Below are 14,465 nucleotides of genomic sequence, written 5' to 3' on the forward strand. Positions count from 1 at the left end.
TCACCACACAACGACACTGCAGCCGCACCTGAATACCTGGACACTTCAACACAACCATCATGTCAAACACACCGCAACATCAAAGCAGCCAACCGACCTCACATTCACCTGCACCCAAAGCCCGTCGCAAGAAATGGGTCGAGCGATGGCGACTTCCCGGTCCCTAGCTCTCCGGTCTCCCATGAGACACTTCTCGGCTCAACACATTCAACACTGTATATAAACCACCCTGTATAGCACCAACCTCTCCTACGTTTCTGCTTCGGCATCTTTCATCCTTGGTACTTCAGCAAGCGAGTGCGTTAACGGTTCGGGTCCCAGTTTCTGGATTTCTTACATTCACGGATTATGGAAATGGGACAGGGCACGGATTTTCGGCATAGAGTTCACTTGTTTCCCCTCACGCTTTGCCTCTTTTCCACTTCCACTTCTTATTCCCCTCTTTTCATTTTCAGAGTTATAGATCTAGACGCGCGGGCCATTGCTCTTCACTGAGCCACGATTACGAACCTTTATAGACTGGGCATGGATTGGGACATGTACATGAACGGCATGGAAACGGCATGGGAACGGCATTCGGTATGGGACAGGACATTGGGACAGGTGTGTCCTTGGCGCTTTTATCTCCTCAACCTTTCTCAATTTGATTCTGAATCTTGAATGATTCTTTCATATTGTTCTCGAAGCGATTTCACTCCGCCTGTAGTTGTAATCGTACAGATGCAGCGTTTGAATAGCGATACCCTGCAGAATCCCACTATATTCCAAGGAGCAAGTCATTCGCAACAACCAGATCCTTTCAACCTTCGTGGCGCTCTTTGCCAACACCTTGATGTCTTTCACCAACTCCTCCATCTTTTGACTCGCAAAACTTTATTTCCCCACACAGAACCTAGATCGTAGCACTCGTCAGCACCGTCGCAGACTGAAACGCCAGAAACAACCACAAGGAGGGAATGGTGGCAGCGGCTCTGCACAGCGGCAAGTGGGACCCCGTAGGGCGCGCACCTCCACCCGCGTCAGCGCCCGCTGCAGCGAAAAATGGTCACGGGGCACTGTGGGAACAGTTCAACTCGCGCCCGCATGACAGCACTGTGCCACAGTCAAGCAGATGCTCCAACCCCACAAACGCCTGCGGGAGCGTTGCGGCACGGGTAGGTTGCCGCAATGTGCGGGTTCGTAAGGCAGCCACAAAGCCGTTATAGCATCGTGAAAATGAGTGAGGAAAGCAGGGTATACGCGGGGAGACAGGGGGCCAATTCGTGCCGGATGCGCTTGCTAGGAAGAGATGGGAAGGGGAATGGCAAACTCACTTTTCGAAGACAACGCCCAAGACTTCCTCCACATCGCCGCCTTCGCCACGGCCCGTTATCCGAGCAAGGCTCTCTGCTGCCAAGCGGAGTGATTCGGCTGCCACAACAATGTCTATTCCGTACCCACCGTGGGTATCTTCGAGCGGTCGGGACAACTCGAATTCCGGAGAGCCAACAGCGGACGGTGCTGTCGCTTCAGTTTCCACGTCGCTCTGAACGGCAGTCAGAAAAGAGTCCAGATGGGAAGCGCATTCGGTAAGAAGTACGCGCTGGCGCTCGGTGGCACCTAGAGACTCCTGCCAGATGAATGGGTCGGGTTCGGAATCGGGAACCAGTGCAGTTGTCATGTCCTTGAAGGTGTCCAGTAGCCCCTGAAGAAAGCTCTTTATGTTTCCCGAGTCCCCGGCATCGGTGGTAGCAGTGGAAGATCCCAGATCTCCTTTGCATGAGACAAAGAATATGCGTTCCGGTGAAACATGGAGCGCATTCTGTATCTTGTCTCTCCACTCCGAGAATGCTGCAGGGTCGACCAACTTGTCCATTTTGTTGACGGCGACTACCACATTGATACCTAGCTCAACGCACCGTTTCGCCGTTTCCGTGACTTCGCAATCAAGTTCGGTTGTACCATCGTGGACGACAATCACGACATCCGACTCGAGGGCTCGTTTTTTCGCACGCTTAATCCCTTCCTGTTCCACCGCGCCAACAATGTCCGGACTGATTAGGCCAGCTCGCCTTAATCCTGCCATGTCGCCAATCTTCACAAGCCATCCTCCAAGATCAACACCCACTTCGACAATGTCTCTCGTTGTTCCGGCTTCCTGGGATACGATCGCCGCGTCCCTACCCACAATCCGATTGAGTAGACTGCTCTTCCCTGCATTCGGAGCTCCAAGCAGAGCGACGCTGATTCCGCTGCGCAACAACTCTCCTCGCATAGCATTCGCGATATGGGCTTCGATTTGGCTGTGAAGTTGTCGAACTTGCCTAGAAACCGACCTGCATAAAAATGCCGGCGACTCGTGAAAATGCTGATCTTCGGAGAAGTCGATGAGGGCTTCCAGCTCGCCGCGTGCCTGGAGCAATAAGCTGCGCCAATGTTCATATCGGGCTGCTAGAGACGATGTTGTTCCTCGGACGGATAATTTACGCTGCTGCTCCGTAGATGCGGAGAGGGTCTCCCCAAGTGCTTCAATCTGAGGCAGGTCCATTCGATTGTTCGCGAACGCCCGCCGTGTAAACTCTCCCGGCTCAGCATACCGAATGCGATGGCGCGAACCTGGTGTGGCGCACTTAGGAATCGCAGCCAGTACTGCGCGCACTATGGCGGGCCCGCCATGGACGTGTAACTCCAGAACATCCTCGCCGGTGACGGTACCAGGGGCAGGGAAATGAAGTACTAAGGCGCCGGAGTCGAGCAAAGTCGAAGGCGAAGGCGCCTCGTGTGGAGTATAGAGCTTCCGTAGGGTGGCATAGCGAGGTTTCGGAAACGAAGTCCCAGGACAGAGACCTTCGTATATCTATTTGGAATTAGCTGGATAGCGCACTGAAGTAGCTTGTACAAACCTGTCTACACGCCGGCCCAGAAACGCGAATTACAGCTATAGCTGCCTTCCCGGACGCAGTGGACAGAGCATATATGGTCGTATCATCGTGGCTCGAAGAAGCAAGGTGGTACAAATGCCTTCGGTTTCTGGTCAACGGCCTCCGATCGTCACTGAGAGCTGCTCCATGGTAGAGAAGAGCACAATCTCGCCGAATCTGTGCTGGGCTAACACCATTGATGCTGAGGAGTCTGGGTGAAGCAGTGCATATCCTTCTCAGCGACGAAACGAGCGCTCTCATTCCGAGAGCGACAATAGAACAATTGCATAATGAATGATGGGGGTTAGCGATAAGTGGAAGGTCTTGTTTCCAAATCACCGAGACGAAATCTTGGCGCTTGGCGCGCTAGTGCTTCCGCAAAAAAAGTTCCCGCCCACCAAACACCATACAGAGATCGACAGCAATCGGAGGCCGCTCAGTACGCCTTTACACAGCCAGTGTCCGGGAGCCATCTTCACACCTCCGCATAACCACGGCTGTGAATATTGAGGGACCCTCTCGCCCTAAGTCGTCCCTGTACTCTCCTGCCTGAGTCCGCCTCACATCCAGAGCGAACGTTATCTCGCTGTTTTCGCCTTCGCCACTACCCAAATCATATCTCACATACTGCAGCCAATATGGCGTCAGGTGCGCATTCTGTCGCGGGTTTATTGCTGCAAAACTGACTGTGTCTCAGATGACCTCGTTTGGTCGATTATCGGCACCGATTTCTGTAGTTACAAGCTGAAGACGAGAAAAGACCAGACTTTTTGCAGGAATGAGTACGTCCACACCTTTGATCTTTGGCGTCGCCCCTCACACTCTTTTTCTCACTATCTGCCCTTTTCTAACTATCTTTGCAGGTATAACGTCACTGGGCTCTGCACTCGGCAAGCCTGTCCATTAGCCAACTCCCGTTATGCGACTATCCGGCCAGATCCCGCCACCGGCACCCTATACCTCTACATCAAGGCCATCGAGCGCTCACATCTGCCCAACAAGTGGTGGGAGAAGATAAAGCTCAGTGGGAACTATACGAAGGCATTGGAGCAGGTTGATCAGCACCTGCAGTACTATCCAAAGTTCTTGGTACACAAATCGAAACAACGTCTTACGAGACTTACCCAGGTTGCCATCAGGATCAAGAAACTCGCCAAAGAGGAGGAAAGGCTAGGAGAGCGCCTGGTTCCCAGGCTCGCGCCCAAGGTTCGGAGAAGGGAAGAAGGTCGCGAGAGGAAAGCGCTAGCTGCGGCCAAGGTTGAAAGAGCCATCGAGAGAGTACTCATTGATCGCTTGAGAAGTGGGGCCTATGGCGACCGGCCGCTCAATGTCGAACCCGAAGTCTGGAAACGTGTTCTAAGGGGCCTGGAAAAGGAAGGAGAGGCTGTCCGTGACGAAGATCTTGATGAAGGTATCGAGGAGGAGAACGAATATGAACAGGAGGAGGGAGTTGGTGATGTGGAGTATGTCAGCGACATTGAGGAGTCAGATGACGAACTCGAAGACTTTGAGGATTGGGTCGGGGGCGAGAGCCCTGACGAAGAAGAAGATGAGGATGAAGATGAGGGTCAGGACGAGGACGAAGAAGCGGAAGCAAGCGCTAGCGGAGAGGAGGAGGAGGGCAGCTCGGGCGAGGATGATATTGCTGCGCTCAAAAAGAAACTCGACAGTCTCAAGCGCAAACGGCCGACGGGACCGCCGCCGATGCCGAAGAAGAAGCCCACGAAGAGAGATTCCAAGGGTCCGAAACGGGAAATCGAGTACGAAATGGAGAGGGAGCCGCAAGCTCGCGAGCTCCTCCGTTCATGATCATTTGGCACTGGTTTTCATTCGCTTTCCGGTGTTCATGGTGTCGCAAGGAAAACGTCGATGTGGGTTTATGTTGTTCTATGGGAGACATTTTCCGGCGAAAGGCCATGTCCAATAAGACATGTTATGTCGCAGCTACCTAGTTGTCAACATGCATATCATTACATCGTTGTCCCAAGATGGGATCCGGAGTCCTCGCCTACCCTCAGGTTTCGTTGGGCCGCATTGTTTAGAAAACTCTGTTACATGTAACATGCGATTATTGTCAACCTACAGTGCTCGCATCCTACGCTAACATTGTGCAGCACGCAGTCATCCCATATATACCCCCGGCCTCGCTCTTGTCGACCAGTACTGCACATTCGACCCAGCTCCTGCTTTCCATCGACTTCCTTTTCTAATCTGCTGGAACAGATTCCTGCAAGGAACAAACCGCTGCAAAATGGCAGGGACTCGGGCGAACACCCTTCAAGCAGCGAACTGGCTGGCCCAGATCAATGCCCGTGAAACCAGAACCTGCGCCGTAACTACAGAGACATTCGTTGCAAAAGGGCAATGCACCAAGGTTCGACCGTCTGCTGGTACATATCGCGCATGTCTTGATGTCAATAAGCCTCGTCCGAGCCTTCCGAATCTACTGATTGATCTCAGTGAGGAAACAGCTCTGAACAATGTCGGGCTGGAACTTGTGAATCTTGCTAATGTTGCGGATTCGTCTCAGAGCCGTTCCAAGGTTGTTGCGGAGGATGCTGAGGACTTCGGGGACTTTGTCTCGGCGGATGCTCCTCCCTTTGATATGGGAGACCTCCTTCTCGTCGATATGGGGGGAGCCTCCGAAGGACACTGTAAGTATTCCTCTAGATGTCGACAGCGAAGGCCCGTTCGGAGACCATGCTGAAATCACGAACGGAGGACGCGCTGATAACGACTTTGAGGAAGACTTCGGTGACTTCATCTCACCGCCGGATAGTCAAAACCCACCAGCTGTGGCTCTCGACTTCCTTAACGATAACCCATTCGGAGACCATGCTGGAATCGCTCAAGAAGGGTGCGATAGCGATAACTCTGGGGCGGAGTTCGGCGACTTCTTATCCGCGGTCGCGTCTGATCCAGCAGCTTGCTCGCACCTGACCAAGCCAGATGATTCCAACACTGCCTCAATGAATCCATTCATGGATGCTATCTATGCGCTCCACGCTGAAGAAGACGGAGGTATTAGCGCCCTGCTCTCCGAGGCTAACTTCGCTTCGGTCCACAATCCGGATCAGAAGGTTTTGAGCCGTCCTGATGACAAACCGCAGCCAAAGGTCAGAAACTCCCAGTCAGTCAACGTTAGCGCTATTCGCCATGGTCTCAAGAACCTCCTTGGTGTCGAACACCTCGGTGGTCACGGCCAAAATGTGGTCCAGAGTGCTAAGACGGCAGAAACGCGCAAGACTGGGCGGCGCTGGGGCGAGTATCTGAACAAGGTGCGTGGCAAGAATGGCGACCATGCAGAGCCTAAGGAACAGCCTAAAACCCAGAACTGGTCTCCGAAGCCTCGCGAGCAAGTCTTCGTCGCGAAACATTCGATGACTGAACGTATCGTTTGCGCAAGTCCGGTTCTCGAGCAGTGGCCACAGGAGGAGAAAAGTCCCGCTGTTCATGATCTCGCAATTGCTGTTGATATAGGTGTACGGCACGCCTTTGCGGAGGTTGAGGGCTTCATGCAGGCGGAGCTGGATGGGTGGCGTGAGTAAGCCGAGTTACTCAGAGCATTTGCTTCACAGTGCTTTGGACTGATGCACTGGTTGGATCAGTCTTGGATATAGTTCGTAACCTCGTTGAGGTATCCGACTTTCGTTGGGTTGATACATAATACCTAATAACATTTCCCTGTGAAAATACTTGGTGTCTGCTGATAGTGGAATTTTCCTGTATGCCCCTTGTGCATGATTACCTCCTTCGTGATTAAGGCATTCAAAATGGAAACCTTGTGCTCGAAGTGCAATCCAGGATTTGGAACAAAATTTCTGGATGTAAACGTATTCCTAGAGCTATCAGACATGCTGAATTAAGCTCAGAGAAGACCCAAGGGTAATTGTATGCGCTAAGGTTCTTCTGAGTTACACCAAATCGAGGGTGTGTAGATACTTTGTATAGAACGAGTGCAGAACCTCACCCTAACCGTAGGGACGCAACAGAGCAAGACCGCAGCCATTGTAGAATTTAAGGCTGTTGAATGGCTCACATGAGATGGCTTCCACCTAAACCATACAAGGTATACACTTTCCTAATGAGAATGTTTCCTAGTCAGAATGGCGTTATTTTCGCCTCCGAAGCGAGTATCCGTGGGCGGGCATGGGCAAGGTGAGAGAGGGCGAGGGATATGCGCCCCGAAGACTGAACCGAGCGACCTATTGTGAAACTTTTTTTTCGTTTTCCATTGCGAATGCTACAGCACGCACAACCAGTTGGTCATGCTCCTACTCCAAGCTCACGGCAGAGTGCAAACGCCCCGTGACGTCAACGAGCAAACGGTCTTGCGAAAATCTAAGAAAGGAGGCAACTACTGTGCAGAAAGGTACCGTAAACTTGCGTTCCATCACTGGTATCACCAAAGTACAATGTCCGCCTGGGACAGGGAGCAAGAGATGGATTCGACTCACAAACGGAGTCACTCAAAGGCGGAAGAACGTGCTCTGCGCGCCACAAGAGACTCTTTCGCTGACTCGGAAGCTGAAGACAATGTTGACGCTACCAGTACCCCTCGAAGTCTAAGCAAAAAGGCCAGACTTGCTGCCCAGAGGAGATTCGAAATCCTTTCGGCGGGTTCCGCCAGCAAAAACAAAATAGCTTCTCCATCTACTCCGAAAAAGGTCTCCAATCCCCCGCCCGAACATCCGTCGTCTCCGAAGCTCTCGGACTACGACGCTGACTGGAAGCCTCCAGCAGAGACACACCTGCTCATCGCACATCGGCTCGCAGGGATGATCAACATGAATCTGCTCGAAACGGAGACATACATTAGCCCCAAACAAGTACAAGTGATGTGCAAGTCTTTTACACTCTCCGAGATAACTTCTCACTTTAACAAGAAGGGGTATCCTTACTGGTTACCAGCTTTGGATGCCATTATCCGGGACCCAACCACCGTTCGTTTGATACCCCAGACGCCGCAGGAGGGGCAACAATTGACTCCAAAGCAACACAGGAAGGAAACGGAGGTTACTGGTGCTAAGAAAACTGGGAAGGAGAAGGCAAATTTTTCACATTTTGCGAGGTTGGCGAGGCTGAAGAGTGAGGTGTGGGAGAAGCGCGTCTCTAGCGGTGTGAGGGACCAGCGGAAGGCAAAGGCCGAGGAAGAGGGCCAGACAAAGCATGATGAGGAGGATGTCGATTTGGATGATACTCGTGTCTAGCTTTTCACTCTTGGAGAAAGCGCAATGCTTACGAGATGGCTATACCGAAGACTGCGCGAAAAACTAGCCACAGGCCGAGAAATCAAGATTCATGGATGGAGAAACATCATCAATCTGGTCAATTGATGGACAATCTGCAATAACCTAACCTAGTGATAGTAGAAATGCATTAGAGAAGTGCAAGTTCATTGCTAACATGGAGACCATCAACAAAAGAGTGCTGGAACCGAGCTTGAATGGGACCACTGAGTTCATGTCTGCTGTTCGCTTTGCTATAGCGAACGAGCGTGGACAACCGAGTGTTGTGCATGGATATTGCGTACACTCACCTCAGGTGAGTGCTAGAAGAAGGGGCTTTGAAGGATTAGATACCTAGATGATATGAATGCATGTCCAAGAGTCGGAACAATCCGGGGCCCGCTCACGACCTTCTCATAATAACTTTAGGGCAGACTTCTAGCGGAAACGGGGGAGTTAATTGAATGGGCCCTAGAATAAATCGCAAGCCTCCTGGATTGCGGAGCAGAACCATCGGAGAGCGATCCGTGAGAACATTGAACTCAGGATGTGTTTGAAACACCAGTCGCGGGCGACATTGATTTCTTGGGCATGGAAGGATTGAAGAAGCCGTTGGAAAAGAACGAACGGCCGTGCAGATGGGATCGCAAGCATTCAGAACTGGTCCGCAAAGATGTCCTTGTGGATGGCTGGATTTTATATTGGTCAAGAGTGGCTCGCCATGCTTTACCTCTAACTGGCCGAGGCTTAAATTAATACATTCTTGCACGTCTTTCACGCACATTAGATGCAGGGTTGCTATGACTCCACAATCTAGTAGAGGTTATCCGCTCGTGGCTGGAATAGGTTTGTCGGAAACACATGCATCACATGCGCCTTCCGAGTGCCGACTTCCCATTGTTTCCCCTACCTCTATCTGCATGCTCTTTGCTCTTTGCTCAATTCTAGGGGTTACATAATAGAACTAAGTGACCCATAACAACATGGTTGGTCTTAGCAAGCCCGTGGCCGCAATGCGTATAAGTCCGTCCATAATGTGACGGCGGAAACTTGAAGAACATCCGCTCCCGCCTTCAAGGAACTGCACAATTACGGCAATGACAAGCCCGAGGAATAGCAGCGCTGGCCCAAAAAGCAAGGAATCACCCAGGAAACGAGACGCGAGTGAGAGACCCGAGGTAACGATGTCCGATGTTACTGGCGAACCGCAGGTCGACAATTCCTCTGAATGTAGCTCGAAGTTTGGAAAGATCACCTTCGGTAACACCATGGACGTGGATGGGGACATTTACAACCTGTACAGGGTGACAGTAACCCTTCCTGCTGGACACCCTTCTCAAATCATTGACAACCTAGACAAGGAGCCCGCCTACGATGACGCCGTATCGCGACACAGACTCGCCGCCCTTGTGAACCTCAATATGACCCGCGATGAGTACGACAGCAGAACCGGCCCCTTAACAGCACACGATATTGGAGTTGCATTGGGAGACAGCGAGTTTACTGTAGAGTGGGCAATGAATTACCTGCTTGGCTTAGGCTACCGTGACTTTTCTCTTGAGGGTATAAGGAATTGTTTGAATCAAAATCAGCCCATGGTGGCCGTCGCTGGAAGATACCAACAACCTCCTGAGGGATATGAAGGGACGGCTGGGGAGAGAGGCATTTATACAGGTCTGCGGAATGGGAAAGAAATTGAGCTTTACCCGAGGCTATGGGACGCGGACGATGAACCGCGTCATAGGAACAGGTCGGACGGCCTGAGGGTATGGTACCCTCCCCCTTGGCATGTATACGATCGAGGAAGCCCGTGAAACGGAGAGGCACATGCAATGGGAGACATAGTGATAGACCGTTTGCTCATTGGGTTTTAAGAGTCTTATACTGTTGGGTGCGCCTAACAGGCCAAAATTATCGAACTAGTACCAATATGAAACTACAAAAAACAGTTAGGGAGCGAATAGTTACCATGTACAGCCTACTGCCTAGATACCTTTAATGATAGTATAAGACAACCTTGCCTTACTTATACAAATAATAGTATAGGTAGATGCTGCAGTAGCGGCAACAAAGAATCGTAAGTTCTGATTAGAAAGGCTGCTGGAGTTCGACAAGAACGCTACCAAAAGATATAAGGCCCCTTAAGTCTTGCTTGCGCCTCTGCGTTAGGAACAGGAAGAAACCGAGTCGTATCAGTAGTGCACTTGAAATTCGCGGACTTAAGCCACATCACTACTGCATATCAGTCTGTGATATTCTGTGATATAAGGGCCTTCGTAATCCCTTCGGGCTCGCATAAATAATATGCTGGAGCAGTAACTTAAAGATCCACATACCGTTGCCAGTGCTAAACAGGCTCAACACACATGATTCAATCCTTGAGGCCTTGATGTCCACAGCAGAAGCCCTGATTTCATAGTCCTATTTTGCTCTTGTATGTTTTCATCGCATTTAGCACGATGTTCGAGCCGTTTGCTATCCGACACTCGGGGAGTCTTCGTCTTCTTATCAGACCATTGACGTTCAGATGCGACAGTCCAAAATTTCTCGCCCTCCACTTCACATCACGACCTGCTACACCAGCCAGCCGTTAAGCGTGCGCAGTCCCCAGGCCCCGATTCTATTAGTCTTCACCGACCTCCTCTTCCGCCTTCCAAACCTCCCACGCCACCACAATTCCGGCCTTCAACACCACAGCTGTCCAAAGCGAACCCATCATCCCAGCCTTACTACGCGCCCAAAAGCCTCCCGCAAGGGCTCCCAGCGCCAACATCACGGGAGCCGCAACCCTCCTATTTCTCTCCACATTCACCGCTGAGAATAACCTCGGATCACTGAACAAGTCGCAATAATTACTCGTCAGCACAACACTGGTTAGCCCGTTATGCTGCAGTACACGACTCAAGACCGCCTGGCCGGAGGACTGAAAAGCGACTGCCCCGAGTGGAACGAGGACTTGCCAGTGGAGCTCTGTTGTAGACTCTGGGCCTGTGGCATTTTTGGCAAGAGTGACGATTAGAGCTGCGAGGGTAACGAATAGGAGTTGGATGAGAGAGGAGGAGACGAGCACCCAACGGCGGCGTGGAGAAAACAAGCGATGGAAGCGGCTGAAGAAGAATGACCCTAAGCAGAAACATGCCAGGGAAACGCCCGCTTTGATCCAGCGGGTATCAGAATGAGGGCTGGCGAGGCCCAGACCGAAGTATACTGTGTTTCCTATCCATCTTCTATGTCAGTCGGATGTCTTGACGTTGTTGGGGCTTCCCGGGGGTTGCCCCAGAAATCCATATGGGAACATACCAGTCTGCATGCTGACGAAGCAACCCCATGATTGTGTCGCTGCGCTATCGAGAAGTCCAGTGATTAGGTAGCAGAAGAGTAACACGAGATCTCCCCAGCTTTTGCTGATGTTTCTGTTGTGGTGTTTCTTCACCCGCGACCAGATCCGAGTGTTATCCGATCGTTTACCGGACCTGCGTGAAAGGGGTGGTGTTTCTTCGTCTGCGCGGCCATCCTGGCCGAGAGTAAGACCGCTCATCCTTAAGACCGAGGGCAGATGTCTTCAATGATAAAGAAGATGTGCTGAAAAGTATTTAACTTGGATGAAATTTGACCTTAGCTCTTAACCGGGGGCATTGGCACAACCATGGAGTGCAAGAATACAACAGCAAACAGAGATGTCCAACAAAATACAAATACAGCAGAAGGGAGCAATTGTATATCCGAGTTTCGAATGAAACGATGTATCATGTTCATGAAAATTCATCCTGCTGAAGTAGGTATGGCCGACTATGTTGCCCATGCCAAGCCATGAAAAGAAAAGCCCCAATGTCGTCATTCGAAACACGCGAGTCAGATGCCGCAGTCGTTAGCCACGAGAGGATGCCGCAGCTTTCACGGTAAAACTTTCAAAGCTTAAATTTGAGAACATTGTCGTAGATGTCGAAGACACTCTTGCTATTTTGGTCGTGTTCAGCTTGTAACGCTTACCCTAGGGTAGTGTTCCAAGGTTCTTGTTCCAGCGGAATATCAGTCACTAGCCAAAACGGGACGAAATGCAGGTCCCAACTGAAAGCCAGAAATACCTAAACGTCGGGAAATATATGATAGAAAGGTCGACCGCGTCGGAGAGGATCTTGAACGTTACCTTGCGAACGTAAAATCTTCCTTTAAGTTTTATCGGACAATCACCATTTTGCTCACAGAAGGCGGCAGTTCTTCCAGAAGGGCGAACTATAGTACCTTGCCTCCACGAGTTTCCATCTCGAAGACTGTAGCCGCAGCACACCTCGAGATTTAGCCGGGAGCTTTAAGAGATATCCGATCGTATCCCAAACCGGATGACTGATCGTTCTCTATCTTAGGGCGCGCCTGTCACCATCTTCGTAGCGGAGCGCCTTCCCAGGACGTTCGATTAACAACTGGGAGACGTCGGCAACGTGCCAAAGAATATGGGCCCCTTAATCAAACATTCGAGTGGCTACGAGCCCCTTGAAGTCCTGGAGATCTTGCGTGCCGAAAAGTTCGAAACTTGTTCGCTGTTCCAGCGGCTTAGGGTGCCCCTGTTCCAGTGGCTCGGGGACACGCTTCAATCATTGGTGAAGGATCGCTTGCTTCCTCATAATCCTAAAACCGGTGGGAAGATTGAGAAGGCGATTTGGAACACCGAAAATGATATCGTGGAAGGAAAGTCAGGCGGATCAATGAAGATGGTTATGAGAGGACAGAGTTATGGACGGTATCCATGCCTGTTCCAATCTATCATGATGGATCTCGAAGAGATTTCCAGTATCGTTCCCGCCACGTTCGTTCATCCGTAGGATTCATAATTGACTCTACGCGGCTTTAAGTATTTGAGTGAAACCACGGCCGGAGCGTACTCTGTAAAGGGGGATTGGGGATGTCAAAGAATGTTGCTCTTTCCTAGAGGCCGTACGCGTGTCCCATACTGTGTAACGTGTTTGATCACTCATCCGGCCAGATCACTCATCCGGCCAGATCACTCATCCGGCCAGATCGCTCATCCGGCCAGATCACTCATCCGGCCAGATCACTCATCCGGCCAGCCCACCAAAACGCTCGTGTTTTCTTGTACAATAGCTCTACGCCACTACGATAAAATATATAGTAAATAGATCTATTAGATGCGCGCTATCTAGCAGTACATTGAGTTCTTCTATGACCTTGTTCATGGCATTTGCTGCAGGTTGGTGGTGCTTGAGGCCTACTTGGCTGCCCCAACTGCTCTACCTGCTGGAGCACCCTTTCTGCCTCTGCAGCAAGCAATTGACCTTCCTCTGCCCGTAGAGCTCTTCCATGGGCTATATACTGTCAGTGCTGCTGCTCCTTATGCTGCCGGCGCTGACTAGCCTGTCGAAGCTTCCTATTCTCCTCTGCAAAGATCGTTACTGAATTCATTGCAAGTTGACAACATTTGACAAGCTGGCAGATAGCCTGAGTAGTAGGACTCTGAGAAGGCCGATGAAGGTAGTCCTGGATAAGTTGAGCCTGCTGCTCTAGCTGAGCAATAGTATGTGGTGTCTCTGCTGTCCATGCGACCTCAGTGTTGGCCACTGTCCCCTGGTGGAGATGGCGTCCTGACCACTATTAGTGACGATAAGATGCGTTCTAGACAGGCTGGGACTAGCCCTGTCACCTGGAAGCCAGCCTGGATATTCTGCTCTGAGAAGACTGTCATTCTGATACCTAGATATATCTGTAGAAAGTCCTGCTTGTCGATATGGAAGATGCCTTGTCGTGCAAGCTCAAAGACCTGATGGTCGTATGCATGCTTGAGAGGCGAGAAGCAGCCAACATCAAGTGGCTGTAGAAGGTGCGATGTATGTGGCAGCATACAGAGCATGATAATTTTGTTCTCTTTGCAGAACTGGTCAAACTCAGGTGTTGTATGGCTGCTGTGGCCATCAAGGATAAGCAAGCGGTAGATGCCCACTACGTGAGGCCCTGTATGTCGATGGAAGTGCTTTACCCACTCAAGGCCAAGCTCATCAGTCATCTAGCTATTGTCGCTAATAGCAATAACCCACTCAGGTGGGAGGCCTTCATACCAGCTAGCCTGGTGGAGCTTTCCAAGCAGAATGATGAAGGGTGGGATAGACTAACTAGATACATTGATACACTCGATTGTCGTTACCTACTCTCGATCACCTGGCTGTATAGTCACTGCCTGGCTGACTGCCTCAGAGCTTGTAATGACTTTTGATGTCACAGCAATCCCCATCATAAAGCCAGTCTCATCAAAGTTGTAGATATCCATGTCTAAGATGCTGTACGACTGATGCGTCTCCTCTACAAGCTCGAACCATGCATGGATCTA

General features: G+C 51.0%; 5 protein-coding genes across 5 annotated transcripts; 3 read left to right on the top strand and 2 right to left on the bottom strand.

The window, feature by feature from the left end:
* Positions 1-1,257: 1,257 nt before the first annotated feature.
* On the bottom strand, positions 1,258-3,161 carry EI97DRAFT_488380 (P-loop containing nucleoside triphosphate hydrolase protein; the record flags this gene model as incomplete). The annotated part of the gene is made up of 2 exons (XM_033802198.1): positions 1,258-2,836; positions 2,883-3,161. The coding sequence occupies 2 exons, from the start codon at positions 3,159-3,161 to the stop codon at positions 1,310-1,312; spliced, it is 1,806 nt and encodes a 601-aa protein (XP_033648933.1). The 3' UTR covers positions 1,258-1,309.
* A 155-nt stretch (positions 3,162-3,316) lies between these two features.
* Positions 3,317-4,919, top strand: EI97DRAFT_437910 (Mak16 protein). Its single transcript, XM_033799435.1, has 3 exons — positions 3,317-3,548; positions 3,598-3,682; positions 3,764-4,919. Exons 1-3 carry the CDS (start codon positions 3,539-3,541, stop codon positions 4,707-4,709), a joined length of 1,041 nt encoding a protein of 346 aa, XP_033648934.1. The 5' UTR covers positions 3,317-3,538; the 3' UTR covers positions 4,710-4,919.
* Positions 4,920-5,151: 232 nt separating this feature from the next.
* EI97DRAFT_446661 (uncharacterized protein) lies at positions 5,152-8,110 on the top strand (the record flags this gene model as incomplete). Its single annotated transcript, XM_033800046.1, has 5 exons — positions 5,152-5,554; positions 5,586-6,444; positions 6,773-6,830; positions 7,002-7,058; positions 7,163-8,110. The coding sequence occupies 5 exons, from the start codon at positions 5,152-5,154 to the stop codon at positions 8,108-8,110; spliced, it is 2,325 nt and encodes a 774-aa protein (XP_033648935.1).
* A 1,202-nt stretch (positions 8,111-9,312) lies between these two features.
* On the top strand, positions 9,313-9,942 carry EI97DRAFT_462889 (uncharacterized protein; the record flags this gene model as incomplete). The annotated part of the gene is made up of 1 exon (XM_033801316.1): positions 9,313-9,942. The coding sequence occupies one exon, from the start codon at positions 9,313-9,315 to the stop codon at positions 9,940-9,942; it is 630 nt and encodes a 209-aa protein (XP_033648936.1).
* Positions 9,943-10,385: 443 nt separating this feature from the next.
* On the bottom strand, positions 10,386-12,086 carry EI97DRAFT_437912 (uncharacterized protein). The gene is made up of 2 exons (XM_033799436.1): positions 11,429-12,086; positions 10,386-11,344 (listed from the first exon to the last, which is right to left on the bottom strand). The coding sequence occupies exons 1-2, from the start codon at positions 11,664-11,666 to the stop codon at positions 10,752-10,754; spliced, it is 831 nt and encodes a 276-aa protein (XP_033648937.1). The 5' UTR covers positions 11,667-12,086; the 3' UTR covers positions 10,386-10,751.
* Between the last annotated feature and the right edge of the window lie 2,379 nt (positions 12,087-14,465).

This window comes from Westerdykella ornata (assembly GCF_010094085.1).
Source record: "Westerdykella ornata strain CBS 379.55 unplaced genomic scaffold EI97scaffold_61, whole genome shotgun sequence".
In the NCBI taxonomy this organism is placed as follows: domain Eukaryota; kingdom Fungi; phylum Ascomycota; class Dothideomycetes; order Pleosporales; family Sporormiaceae; genus Westerdykella; species Westerdykella ornata.

Excerpts from the sequence above, each read along its gene's own strand:
- EI97DRAFT_437910 (XM_033799435.1), top strand. Across the intron at positions 3,683-3,763 it reads CAGACTTTTTGCAGGAATGA|GTATAACGTCACTGGGCTCT; the intron begins GTACGTCCACAC and ends CTATCTTTGCAG.
- EI97DRAFT_437912 (XM_033799436.1), bottom strand. The coding sequence starts at position 11,666 with ATGAGCGGTCTTACTCTCGGCCAGGATGGCCGCGCAGACGAAGAAACA. Across the intron at positions 11,345-11,428 it reads CTTCGTCAGCATGCAGACTG|GAAACACAGTATACTTCGGT; the intron begins GTATGTTCCCAT and ends GAAGATGGATAG.